The sequence below is a fragment of the Triticum aestivum genome, chromosome 3A (assembly GCF_018294505.1).
Source record: "Triticum aestivum cultivar Chinese Spring chromosome 3A, IWGSC CS RefSeq v2.1, whole genome shotgun sequence".
In the NCBI taxonomy this organism is placed as follows: domain Eukaryota; kingdom Viridiplantae; phylum Streptophyta; class Magnoliopsida; order Poales; family Poaceae; genus Triticum; species Triticum aestivum.
The window spans coordinates 484,732,534-484,745,037 of NC_057800.1; the positions used below are offsets into that span (position 1 = coordinate 484,732,534).

Genomic DNA, 12,504 nt, shown 5'->3' on the forward strand with positions numbered 1-12,504 from the left:
TAATGGTGTCTTAGTAAATAAAATAGGCATGCTTAACAGAATGCAAGGACGTTAGTGGTGATATGATAAACCGATCAGCTTTGTGCACATGCTCATAATAGAAATACCGTTAAGTTGATGCTTTAGGATTTTTTTTAACTCCGTTGCAACGCACGGACCCTTTTGCTAGTGTGTAACAGAAAAACACGCATCAGCAGCACTCAAACTCCAAGCAATTCAGCAAAAACAATTAATGTGGAAAGCCAATAATTGTGAAAATGATTTCAAGAGGCTTCACAACATAGTCATGGGTACAGATATAGAACCTACTGAGAAAACTTGTGCCAGTATGCGGAGCACACCATTCATCATATTCAATCTCCATACTCTTAGAACAAATCTAAAAAGCTGGAAACATAAACCAACAGATCCACAAAACAAGCTCATTGGCCCCTCAGTGCTTACTGCCTGTTCTTCTTCTTGACACCGGACTTGGCAACCTGGAGGCTGCGGTAAACAGCGCTCAGTCTTGCAAGAGCAGGCTTGGTCAAGTCAGGCCTGTAGTAGTTGTCACTGACCTGGAAAGCAAGAAGAATAACAATTAGATTAAGAAAACAAATGAAGGTGACATGGTTTAACAGGAAGACATCTTAAGCAGCATTTCTCCTCTATTTGTAACCACCAAAGGTAGGAAGCATTGATGTTTATGTTCATTATCAACTAGTACCATAGAAAACCAAGTACAGACAGGCAGGGGCAGTTTACAAGACATGCATACTGCTCAGAAAATTCCAATCTTTACTGGATATAAAACCTTTTTCCACATTAAGGCTCAGAACAGGTCGGAAGTGAAAGTTCACATACTAGATACAACCAAATTGAGAGTAAATATGTATTCTTAGAACATTAGTGTCAGTTTATTGATTAAAAGTATTACATCTGCAGATTTCATAACACAGTCCCTACAGATGATTAGAAATCAGACTAAACTAAGAAGCCAATCACAACAGTTACATTTCACCTACGAGGACCGAAACACTGAAATGGTTGTTACAGGTTATATTTCCAATACCAGTTGTCATCTAGAGTACTTAATCTAGACCATCCAGCATCACAACTTTCATCATAAAAGAACGATATGGTTGTTCTGATGCTAATACCTGGTTCTTGATAGCCTTGGCCATCTTGCGGAACTCCTTGCGCATGACAGTCTTGTGGGTGAAGGCAGCAGGCTTGTTCTGCTTCTTTGACTTCGTTGTGGAGAGGACCACGGTCATCTCCTTATCAGCAGCTGGCTGCACAGTCACAGTCTTCTTGTTTGCCAGGCCTGAAAAATCACACCAAACACCAAGCCTTCAGTCAGTGGACGAAGGGACATCCATAGCATTCGAAATTCAACCAATCGGGGGAGGGCAATAACCACTGACCAGAGTACTTGTAGGAGTGGACATTGTAGAGGTTGTTGGGCTCCTTGCTGAACTGGACCTTGGCATTGCTGTTGCCGAACTGCTTGATCAGGAAGCAGTTGTTCTTCCTGACGAGCTCCCAGACCAGAGAATCCGAAACCGTCGCCATTTATCCTAACCTAGAAAACTTCACATATCAACCACTGAATATGAAGCCGATCATAAATCTAGAATACTATCGCCATATCAACGACCCCAACAGACGCCAGATTTCTTGCACCTAGCTAATCTAGAGAACTATCGGACGAGACACAGCTGAGCAGACGAACATATACTGATCTGAAAATAAATCAGCTGACTGGTTTCTAGCAAATCAACTACGCCGTACAAACGATTCGAGCAGTATGGCATATACGATGCGAGAGCATACCAAGGAACGCTAGAGATTTCACCCGTTAACCTAAATCGCTAGCGCCTCAAATCACGAATGGGTCGGGACTGCGGGGGCAAATTGAACAATTGGGAGCTTATAGAGTGGCCTCGCAGGCGCGGAGACTGTGGAAAGGAGGGAAAGGTTTCTTCTCACCGGTGATTGGAGTGACGCGCCGCCGATCTGCTTCGTCCCGGTGTTCGTCGTGTGTGGCGGCTGCGGTAGCGGGGCGAGTTTTGGGGGCGAGCTTTTATAGTACTGCGGCGCTCGTAAACCCTAGGCCCGGCTGGCTGCTTTTTGGGCTGGATTGGAGTGGGCTGAGCTGTTCTCCTGGGCATACAGCTGATTCTATACTTTCGTTATATATAAAAAAGCTTATTCTATGTTTTTCTCTCTAAAAAAGAAGCTGATTCTTTTTTTTATCAGAAAAAGAAGCTGATTCTATAAAAGAGGGCCTAAAATAAATCTGAATCTATATTTCTATTTCTCCCCCTAAAAATCTGATTCTATTCATGGAAAAGGTAGCTACATTAAACTCCTAAAGAAAGGTACAGAAACAACAGTTCTGTAAAAATAAATAAGAAATGTTCCTAAAATTCAAAAAAGAAAAACAGAATCTACAATGGCACTAAGAAACTGTACCAAAGTCAGTATTGGAAGAAAAAATGCAGTGTTGTTCTAGGATTGTATCTATTTATAAACATAACCGACTGTTCCCGACTGTTCTTTGACCAAATAAAATCAAATCAGGTTTGGACAGAAATGCTTTCCTATGAACCAACATGTGGTTGGATTATTAGGGTAGTTGTACCCCGAGCACACCAATGATCAAACACACAGTTTTGACCTTTCACTAGGCGGAATGTTTTTTCGCCATAGGTGACATTTTCGTTCGATGGCGAGGCATACATGGTGATTTCATGAATCATGATGCTCCCCAAACCTAATCTTCAGTAGACTCTGTGTGAGTGGGCATGTGCGGTGAAGTGTATGTGTGTTTACGTTCTACTTAGTGTTTCTTATAAAGACTGTGCCAAGCTGCCCATATAGATAGCCTCCAGATGGGGATTGGATTTTCACGCTTATTTTCATGGATGTGGGTTTGAGTTTTGAAAGATCATATGATTTGTTTGAACATGCAACTATCAAAATTTTGTTGGATATTACACGAATGGAAATGATTCAAATCACCTGACCAACAAACAACGCCTACGTCCGTCGGCTTCGTGGCCGCCGGATCGATTTTAATCCAATGGTTCGGGAGTAACGTATTATCTAGACCAGTTTTTGCAACTGAGCAGTTGTTGCAATTCCCTCACCGCAATAAGAGATATGTTGTGGGATCTGAATCTGGATCCTCTCGTGCTCTCCCGAGCTCCCTGTCAAGCCGAGGCCTTCATGCGTTGCTCCAACCACCGCCACCGCTGCTCGCCGCCAGCAACACGCAGACGAGGCCACCGATGAGCTCACCTCTCCCCGTCTCCCCATGTCCGCTCGCGACCAGTGGCCATGGATGCTCGAGCGCGCACGGCGGAGCTCTGCTCCGGCCACCATTGTCGATCTATGACGCTCCGGCCCCATGCTTCATCGCCTCCACCACCACCATCATCGCATATGCAACACCCTCCTCCCTTCCCCAACAAGACCGAGCTTCTGCTCGAGGCCATGACCGCAATCAATGCAACACGGTGACTTTCTGCAACAAAACATTTGTTGCAAGAAGATATTTGTTTCAAAAAAAATCTCAAAACTATTCTGCAACGAGACATTTGTTGCAAAAGAACTACAACATAACCTTTGTTATAAAAAAAATTCTGCAACAAGACATGTGTTGCAAAAGGGTTCTCGCAACACGACTTCTGTTGCAAAGGTGACAACGACACTTGACGCGAAGATAGCGTCAGACTGGACGGCTCGTAGACCGGCAGATCTTTCAAAAAGATTCATCGGCCAACGTGTAGCACGACCCTTACACGAATATCCAAAGTGTGGGTAATAGCAATAACATCTGTTGGCCCATGCGAAAAAATAGAGATGAAAATAAGCCAAGGATGACTTAATAAACAATACCAAATAAAATCCTCTGTTTCTAAATACAAGTCCTTTTAGATTTTTCAATATAGACAACGTACCAAACAAAATGAGTGAATCTACGCGTGCACCATACGTACCGCCTACGAATAATAGGTAGCCCCACTGTCGGTGTCAAAACCGGCGGATCTCGCGTAAGGGGTCCCGAACTGTGCGTCTAAGGCGGATGGTAACAGGAGGCAGGAGACATGATATTTTACCCAGGTTCGGGCCCTCTTGATGGAGGTAAAACCCTAGGTCCTGCTTGATTGATATTGATGATATGAGTATTACAAGAGTTGATCTACCACGAGATCGTAGAGGCTAAACCCTAGAAGCTAGCCTATGGTATGATTGTTGTTGTATATGATCTATCGACTAGCCTGGCCTCGGTTTATATAATGCACCAGAGGCCTAGGATAACAAGAGTCCTAGCCGAATACGCCGGTGGGAGGAGTCCTTGTCTTGATCGCCAAGTCTTGTGGAATCTTCCTTGTATGCGGTAGCTGTCCAAACTGGCCCATGAGTATACGGCCATGGGGGTCCTCGGCCCAATCTAACAGATCGGGAGATGACGTGGTGAGTACCCCCTAGTCCAGGACACTGTCAGTAGCCCCCTGAACCGGTCTTCAAGTTAGGGACGCTCCTTGGTTCTTCCGAACTGTTCTTCATCTTCGGTCGTCGGTCTTGAAAACTGGTTCAGCAAATCTTCTCATCTTCGATCTTGAGGATCGCCGAAATGCATTCGACGAGTTTACACGTCGGGTATCCGAGGAGCAGCTTTAAGTTTCCGGCCTTTATCAATGCCTCTTTATTTTTATGCCACACCTCGGGTTTGAAATTGTTCCCGGGCGGCAGCATCCTCTTGCGTCCGAGCTCCAACGCCGGACTGCATTCGAGGTATCTTTTGCAGCCGAGCACCAATGCTGGACCGCTTCCCAGCTCTAACGCCGGACTGTATCCGAGTTCCAACGCCGGACTATGTATCCGAGCTCCAATGCCGGACAGTATCCGAGCTCCAACGCCGGACTATGTATTCGAGCTCCAACGTCAGAATGTATCTGAGGTGTCGTAAATCACCTTGGTTCAAAGAAGTTTGAAGGAGTTTAGACGAGCTTAATGCCGGAAATGCCCTCTATGGAGCCAACCACTAGCGCCCGAGCTTTATGCCGGACTGCTTCCGAGGTGGTGCACCACCCCGAATGTGGGCCGATTTTTGTCAATATTTTCGATTGGTGCAATTTATTCTCTGCCGAGATATATAGCCAGTAGCCCTCAAGGTGGGTATCGGTCTAAAACCCGAGATGCACATGAAGGATGACATAAGACCGCTGATCCCAGTAGCCGCTGAGACTCGGGTTGATTTGCAAAATCGGTCTGAGGATCAAGTCCTAGCTCGGCAGAATACTTCGGGACACAAAAAACGGCGTGCTCAGTCCTCGAGATTCAGGTTGGGTGCGGCCGACCAACCTGAGGATCAAAATCTCCTCGGAAACTGTATTACACTTAAAATTTTCTGCATTGGACAGGCAATGCAGTAGCCCCCGAGACACTGGTCGGGTGGCAACACCAAATCAGGGGATCGATGTGCCCCTTTAATATTTGTAAATAATAAGCCCGAAGCCCAGTAGCCCCAAGCCTTAATGCGGGCACGGGTGGCCGAATTAAGGATTGATATCCATAGTAAAATCACAAAATATGTGTAACGACTCTATGTATCCAAGTACTTTACGTCATTAATGCTCGGATCCGCATTGTACAAAACTTTGTTGACCGACCATCGGCTTCCACCTCCTCGGCCAATAGTCGAGGAGTGTTTGTCCTACTTTATAAATCCTTTATGAGGGCAAAGATTTACAACAAACAAGGCAATCTGGCCATACGGTTTTATAAACAAAGGTACGCAGAGAGATATGTTATATTACTGTTTAACAGAAGAAATGTCTTCCAAAGAAAATAGTCCCGCTATCGGTTCTTTTCTTTGGGTTGTCATGCTAAGCATGATCATGAAACCTCAGCTCCAATGTAAGAGCAAAATATCAAGGATTTAGTTTGGGAGGCCAGTTAATAGACACCGGTAGTGTTCGACAATAGTCGAGGTCAAGCCGTAAACACTTCGGCCATTGTTATGAATGGCCCGTCATTTAACACCATCATTGGATCGCTGACCAGTTTACGCTTATTGTGACAGTCAGTTTTCGGCTTTCTCCACTGAGGTGCTTAACCATGTGAGCTGGAAGCACAATCGCAGTGGTTCTCCCTTTGCACACCTAGCCGAACAAAGCGGAACGTAGGAGGCAAGCGCAGGAGCCGGGCAACCCAACTATTGATCAAAGACACAATTCGAAACCGATGCATATATAGCAATATCCGAGAATGTTTTTGCCGAATCTCTAAAGGTGTCCGGCGTTGCACTGCGAGACTTGTGCTGAAAATACACAAATAGTCTAAAAGTGCCACAAGCTTGGAAAACCAAAAAACGTTAGTAAAAACTTGACGTCCGAACAAGATCAAGTGTTCGGTGCCAATCCGAAAATTGGCCTTAGAAAAAAATGCTTCTGTCGTGCTTTAACATGACACATCCTATCTCAAGACTTCAAGCGGGTCAGCCTATGGCTTCAACCTCCTATCCCGAAGGCGGAGTACTTCTCGTTAGGCCAGCTTAGCAAACTAAACTCTAGCAGCTTTGAGAGAGAAATTAGGCTCCCCGGCTAGTGACCACACACTCGTGTCGAAAAAAGGAGTGATAAATAATAATAATAATAATAATAATAATAATAATAATAATAAAAACTTTGCAACGACTAAGAAGAAGAACACTTATTATAAAACGGCTCAAATAAATTTAAGAGCCCTCAAGTGACTTGGGTAAAAGAATGATTGCATGTACCGAAGTACTTATATCATATCTATGTTCAACCGAACTTTAAACGTGTCTTAACCGACCGTCGGCTTCTCCCTCTTCGGTCAAGGACCGAAAAGTGTTATGTACTCCATCTGTCGAGAATATCGACGGCGTTTCCAATAACCAGGCAATCAGGCCATAAGGCTGTAACAGACAAAGCGCGCTCAGGGAACTTATGCTATATTACTGCGAAGTGTAAGAAGCATCTTCGAAGAAAATAGTACCTCCATCGATACCTTTCTTCGGTGCTCATTGTTATTATGAGACTTGTGCAATAGAATTTTTGTACTCATGAGTTCCGTTGTGTGCCGACCATAATTGAAAACAATAAGAGCGCTAGCTTTCGGCTTCACCCAGTCTAAGGTCCGGCTCGGGTGACCCGATCGTGACAATCACAGAGGTGCTCCCTTTAGTCCCTAGCCAACAATCGGGAACGTAGGGGTAAACACAGGAGCGAGGCAACCCAACATGCAAATCGCTTAAGTCAATATGGTGCATATTGTGGCGTAATACACGAACATGGAACGAAGCCGTACAAGTATAATCATATGCAAGAGGAAAATCTTCATGAGGGAAGCCCCCAAATGAATTGGGTATTTGAATTTATGCGTCACAAACAAAGTTTGGACAAGGAAATTTTTTACAAGCAACTTTTTTCCAAAAAAGTATAATGCTTGTGTGACGCCCCGAGACCGATGTGCCATGTGTCTTCCTGTTATTCCTCGACGTTGCCATGTCATTTGCTTGCGTGTTGCATTTCATCATGTCTTCATGTAGGATCGAAAGTATGTCTAGAGGGGGGGGGGGTGATTAGACTACTTGACCAAATAAAAACTTAACCTTTTCCCAATTTTAGTTCTTGGCAGATTTTAGCTATTGTAGGACAAGTCAAGCAATCATCACACAATTCAAGCAAGCATGCAAAGAGTATATTGGCAGCGGAAAGTAAAACATGTAACTTGCAAGAATGTAAAGGGAAGGGTTTGGAGAATTCAAACGCAATTGGAGACACGGATGTTTCTCCCGTGGTTTGGATAGGTGGTGCTATCCTACATCCACGTTGATGGAGACTTCAACCCACGAAGGGTAACGGTTGCGCGAGTCCACGGAAGGCTCCACCCACGAAGGGTAACGGTTGCGCGAGTCCACGGAGGGCTCCACCCACAAAGGGTCCACGAAGAAGCAACCACCCACAAAGGGTCCACGAAGAAGCAACCTTGTCTATCCCACCATGGCCATCGCCCACGAAGGACTTGCCTCACTAGCGGTAGATCTTCACGAAGTAGGCGATCTCCTTGCCCTTACAAACTCCTTGGTTCAACTCCACAATCTTGTCGGAGGCTCCCAAGTGACACCTAGCCAATCTAGGAGATACCACTCTCCAAGAAGTAACAAATGGTGTGTAGGTAATGAACTCCTTGCTCTTGTGCTTCAAATGATAGTCTCCCCAACACTCAACTCTCTCTCATAGGATTTGGATTTGGTGGAAAGAAGATTTGAGTGGAAAGCAACTTGGGAAGGCTAGAGATCAAGATTCATATGGTAGGAATGGAATATCTTGGTCTCAACACATGAGTAGGTGGTTCTCTCTCAGAACATATGAGTTGGAATTGTGTATGTGTTCTGATGGCTCTCTCTACGAATGAAGAGGAGGTGGAGGGGTATATATAGCCTCCACACAAAATCCAACCGTTACACACAGTTTTCCAATCTCGGTGGGACCGAATCAACAAACTCGGTCGGACCGAAAAGGTAAACCTAGTGACCGTTAGATATTTTCAGTGGGACTGACATGCAACTCGGTAGGACCGATATGGTTAGGGTTTGGGCATAACGTAATCTCGGTGAGACCGATTACACAAACTCGGTGAGACCGAATTTGGTATTAGCTAACCAGAGAGTTGGTCATGAAAACTCGGTGGGACCGATTTCCTCTTTCGGTGAGACCGAAAAGTTACAAAAAGGAAACACTGAATTTACATTGCAATCTCGGTGGGACCGATCCGCTCTTTCGGTGAGACCGAAAAGTTATGAAAGGGAAACAAAGAGTTTGCAATCCCATCTCGGTGAGACCGAGATCCCTATCGGTAGAACCGAATTGCTAGGGTTTGGCAGTGGCTTATGACAAGTGAAACTCGGTGGCGCCGGATAGAAAGAATCGGTATGACCGAGTTTGGCTTAGGGTTTAGGTCATATGTGGATATGGGAAAGTAGCTGAGGATTTTGGAGCATATCACTAAGCACATGAAGCAAGAGGCTCATTAAGCAACACCTCATCCCTCCTTGATCGTATTGGCTTTTCCTAAAGACTCAATGTGATCTTGGATCACTAAAATATAAAATGAAGAGTCTTGAGCTTTTGAGCTTGAGCCAATCCTTTGTCCTTAGCATTTTGAGGGTTCCACTTTCACCATCCATGCCATGCCAATCATTGAGCTTTCCTGAAATAATCATCTTGGAATAGTATTAGCTCAATGAGCTATATGTTGTTATGAATTACCAAAACCACCTAGGGATGGTTGCACTTTCAATCTCCCCCTTTTTGGTAATTGATGACAACATATAGATCAAAGCTTCGACAAATGATAATAAGCATGAAATATATCGTCACTTTGAGAAGTATGTGATAAGTAAGAGCTCCCCCTAAATTTGTGCATATTTAAAATTTGCTTTGGACTGCAAATGCACAAAGAGTTAGAGTCATGGGTTACTCTTCCATGTCACATACATCTTGGTGGAGCGCTTAAAATGATAAGAATGAAATACATGCACTCATCACCAAGAATAGTGAATGATCACATAAGATAGACAAGATGATAATATTAAGCAAACATTAAGTGTAGCTTATGATCAAACACATGATCATCGATGTCTCACAAGCATAGTATCTCAAGCACTCAAAAGCAAACAAAGTTCGAAAAACCACCAAATAAAAGCAAGAGAGAATAAAAGCAACTCTCTCTCTCTCTCGAAGCCTATGATCTATACATTTTTCTCCCCCTTTGGCAACAAGTTACCAAAAAGTTCCTAGAAAATGCATAGTGCTAGATCGACGCTTAGGCTTGATCTTCTGGTGGTGGTGGAGTCCGGAGCACTCCAAGGACGAAGGCTTCTGTAGACGCTGAAGTAGACGCTGGAGTTGGAGCTGAAGTAGACACTGGAGTTGGAGCTGAAGTAGACGCTGGAGCAGGTTGGGCTGGTGCTATGGTTGGAGCTGAGGCAGTTGCTCTTGTGTCAGGAACTGGCACTGCAGACGACCTCGGACCTCGTGGCACTTTGGCAAAGGCATCAGTTGTAGTCCTTCCTCTCCTCTCCTGCATGTCATCTTGGAGCTGCTCCACTACAGTCTGAATCTCTGTCACCTTGACATCTAGGTCATAAAACTTTTGTTCCATGATTCTCTCTAGGCTTGCCTGGTTCTGAGTTAGGGTGGCTAGTCCTTTCTCAATCCGTAGGGTGGATGCAATCAGGTAACCAAGCTGCTCTTGTTTGGTTTTCAAGAAATACTCAAACGCCTCCTCTTGAGTTGGCATCTTGGCAGCTTTCTCCTTCCTTGCCTTCTCCTTCTTTGCTTGTGCTTGTGCAGACGATGGTTCATTCTAAGTCATAACAACTTGATTATCTTCAAAATCTGGACGGATGGGCAGGTGTTCCTTGTCCAATAAGTATATGCTCGTGCCCATCTTGGAGTTAATGAGCTCCTGAATTTGTGGGGCATATCCACAGCTCCTCTTCTGGTCTGCTGCAGTCCTTTTGATAGTCTCTACTATGAGGCTCTTTGGGTGCAGGCTTTTCAGGAATCTGAGTTGAAACTCTGGCCTTTGGCATAGGCTGCCTACCTGCTGGCCTTTTGATCTTTAAGCCTGGCTTTGTGCCCTGTGCTGGCTCAACTCTCTTTGATGTGGCTTCCTCTTCCTCTGCCACATAATCTTCATCCTCAGGATCTGAAGTTCTCTTCTTCCTCTGTCTGGTGGCAGCTTTTGGCAAATTGCTAGGGGTGCTCCTGCTGCCTTCATCAGAAGAACTGGAGGGACTAGTGCCCTCACTCATCTGCACTTGCTGTTCTGACATGTTCTGGCTGTCACTCTGATCTGACATGATGAACAAGCTGTCTGCTGACCCTGTGAATAGTTTATAGATGAGGTAGAATAGATGAGCATCACAAAATGCAGAGATTTTTGCAAAAGAATGATCCAAAAACTTAGTTTTAGTTTCTCACTGAAATCATCTCGGATCTACCGATTTTTAAACTTGGTGATACCGAAGCAGATTTGGAACCTAAACTAGTGAACTCGGTCAGACCGAGTCACAGTTCGGTGGCACCGAGACTGCTAGGGTTTCACAAAGTTCCAAAATCGATCATACCGATAAGTAATTCTCGGTCAGACCGAGTCTCACTTGTGCAATGGCATAAGCCAAATCGGTGGGACCAAGTTTTTCAACTCGGTGGGTCCGAGATGGTTTCGGCGGAAACCTAACCCTAAAATTTTCGAATCAAAAATAATCTACGAACGCATTGACTGGATAGGAGTGTTTCAATCATGGCAAGAATCATTAAGAACACAATGTGCTAGGAATCGGACGGGGAATAGCACTGTGATCGAGTCCATACCCTAGTTCGGCGGAGATTCGCTACGGCGGCAACGGCGGGGTTGAATTCCGTTGACAGCGATGGAGACCAGCGACTGGAGGCGGCTGGCGGCGAGGAGACAATCCGGAGACCAAGTTGGCAGAGCAGGCTATCGCGCGGGCGAAGGGGTTCGGAGAAATTTCCAAATTTTTGCCCGTGACTATATATAGCCCGACCCTGTCGGTGTGACCGAGTGGAACGACTCGGTGGCACCGAGATTCATGACTGCAAGCAGTTACTGAAACTGGTGTGACCGAAAGGTTGAAATCGGTTGCACCGAGATCGAAAACCTAGATCAACTTAATGATCTCGGTAGGATCAAAAGTGGGGTATCGGTCAGACCAAGAATCATAAAGAGGTTTTGGAAGTTTAAGTCTATGATGAATCGGGGACTCCGAGCGCTCCTCACACAAAGTGGTTCGAATCTGACTTGATCAAATTTTGTGATGTAGCATGAATAGAGTTTGAGACGAGAAAAGCATAGATAGCTAGAGGAGGTTCTTAGGCAATCTTGTCCATCCACTTGGCAAAAGGAAGTAAAACCAAACAATCAAAACAACAAGTGGATGTCCTCGAATGAGTAAAATATGCAACCAGCATGCTCACACAATAAGATGGCAAATGAAATATGTGACAAGGCATGCACAACCAATTCTAGCATCTATCAAGCAATTTGCGATGACAAGGTCATCTATATATGAGTATATTGACTTAGGAGTCAAGTGAGAACACTTGATCATAGGTCATACTCATCGTTTAAGCTCAAGTGGGGTTACCACTTTTACATAAAGCATTGTTGTGTTCACATCTTTAGAGTTGCTTTAGCTCAAGTCTTAGAGTAAAGCTCCCCCTAGATGTGATATCCCCCCTTAGAGGGTTGAACTAACCTCGGGTTGTGTCGATGATGACTTCATGTAGATGTTGAAGATGTGGATGCTCAATGTTGATGTAGATCACTTGGAGCTATCCATTTGAGTGAATTGCACTTTCAATACCTACATGGGTTAGTCCCACAAGGAACAAACAAGGATATCCATAGACATAGAGTGATGCACACACAAGATGATGTCCATGAAAACTTTTA

At 44.7% G+C, this 12,504-nt stretch overlaps 1 protein-coding gene across 3 annotated transcripts; it reads right to left on the reverse strand.

The window, feature by feature from the left end:
- Window positions 1–215: 215 nt before the first annotated feature.
- Window positions 216–2,132, reverse strand: LOC123061763 (60S ribosomal protein L28-1). Of its 3 annotated transcripts, none has more exons than XM_044485017.1 (4): window positions 1,972–2,132; window positions 1,407–1,564; window positions 1,140–1,306; window positions 216–557 (listed from the first exon to the last, which is right to left on the reverse strand). In XM_044485017.1, the coding sequence occupies exons 2-4, from the start codon at window positions 1,552–1,554 to the stop codon at window positions 441–443; spliced, it is 432 nt and encodes a 143-aa protein (XP_044340952.1). In that variant the 5' UTR covers window positions 1,555–1,564; window positions 1,972–2,132; the 3' UTR covers window positions 216–440. The 3 variants fall into 3 exon arrangements, with proteins under 3 accessions (XP_044340952.1, XP_044340953.1, XP_044340954.1); XM_044485018.1 differs by having other exon boundaries at window positions 1,407–1,559; window positions 1,972–2,118; XM_044485019.1 differs by having other exon boundaries at window positions 1,407–1,572; window positions 1,972–2,019.
- Between the last annotated feature and the right edge of the window lie 10,372 nt (window positions 2,133–12,504).

Excerpts from the sequence above, each read along its gene's own strand:
- LOC123061763 (XM_044485017.1), bottom strand. The coding sequence starts at position 1,554 with ATGGCGACGGTTTCGGATTCTCTGGTCTGGGAGCTCGTCAGGAAGAAC. Across the intron at positions 1,307-1,406 it reads CCACTCCTACAAGTACTCTG|GCCTGGCAAACAAGAAGACT; the intron begins GTCAGTGGTTAT and ends GTGATTTTTCAG. Across the intron at positions 558-1,139 it reads CCAAGGCTATCAAGAACCAG|GTCAGTGACAACTACTACAG; the intron begins GTATTAGCATCA and ends CTTGCTTTCCAG.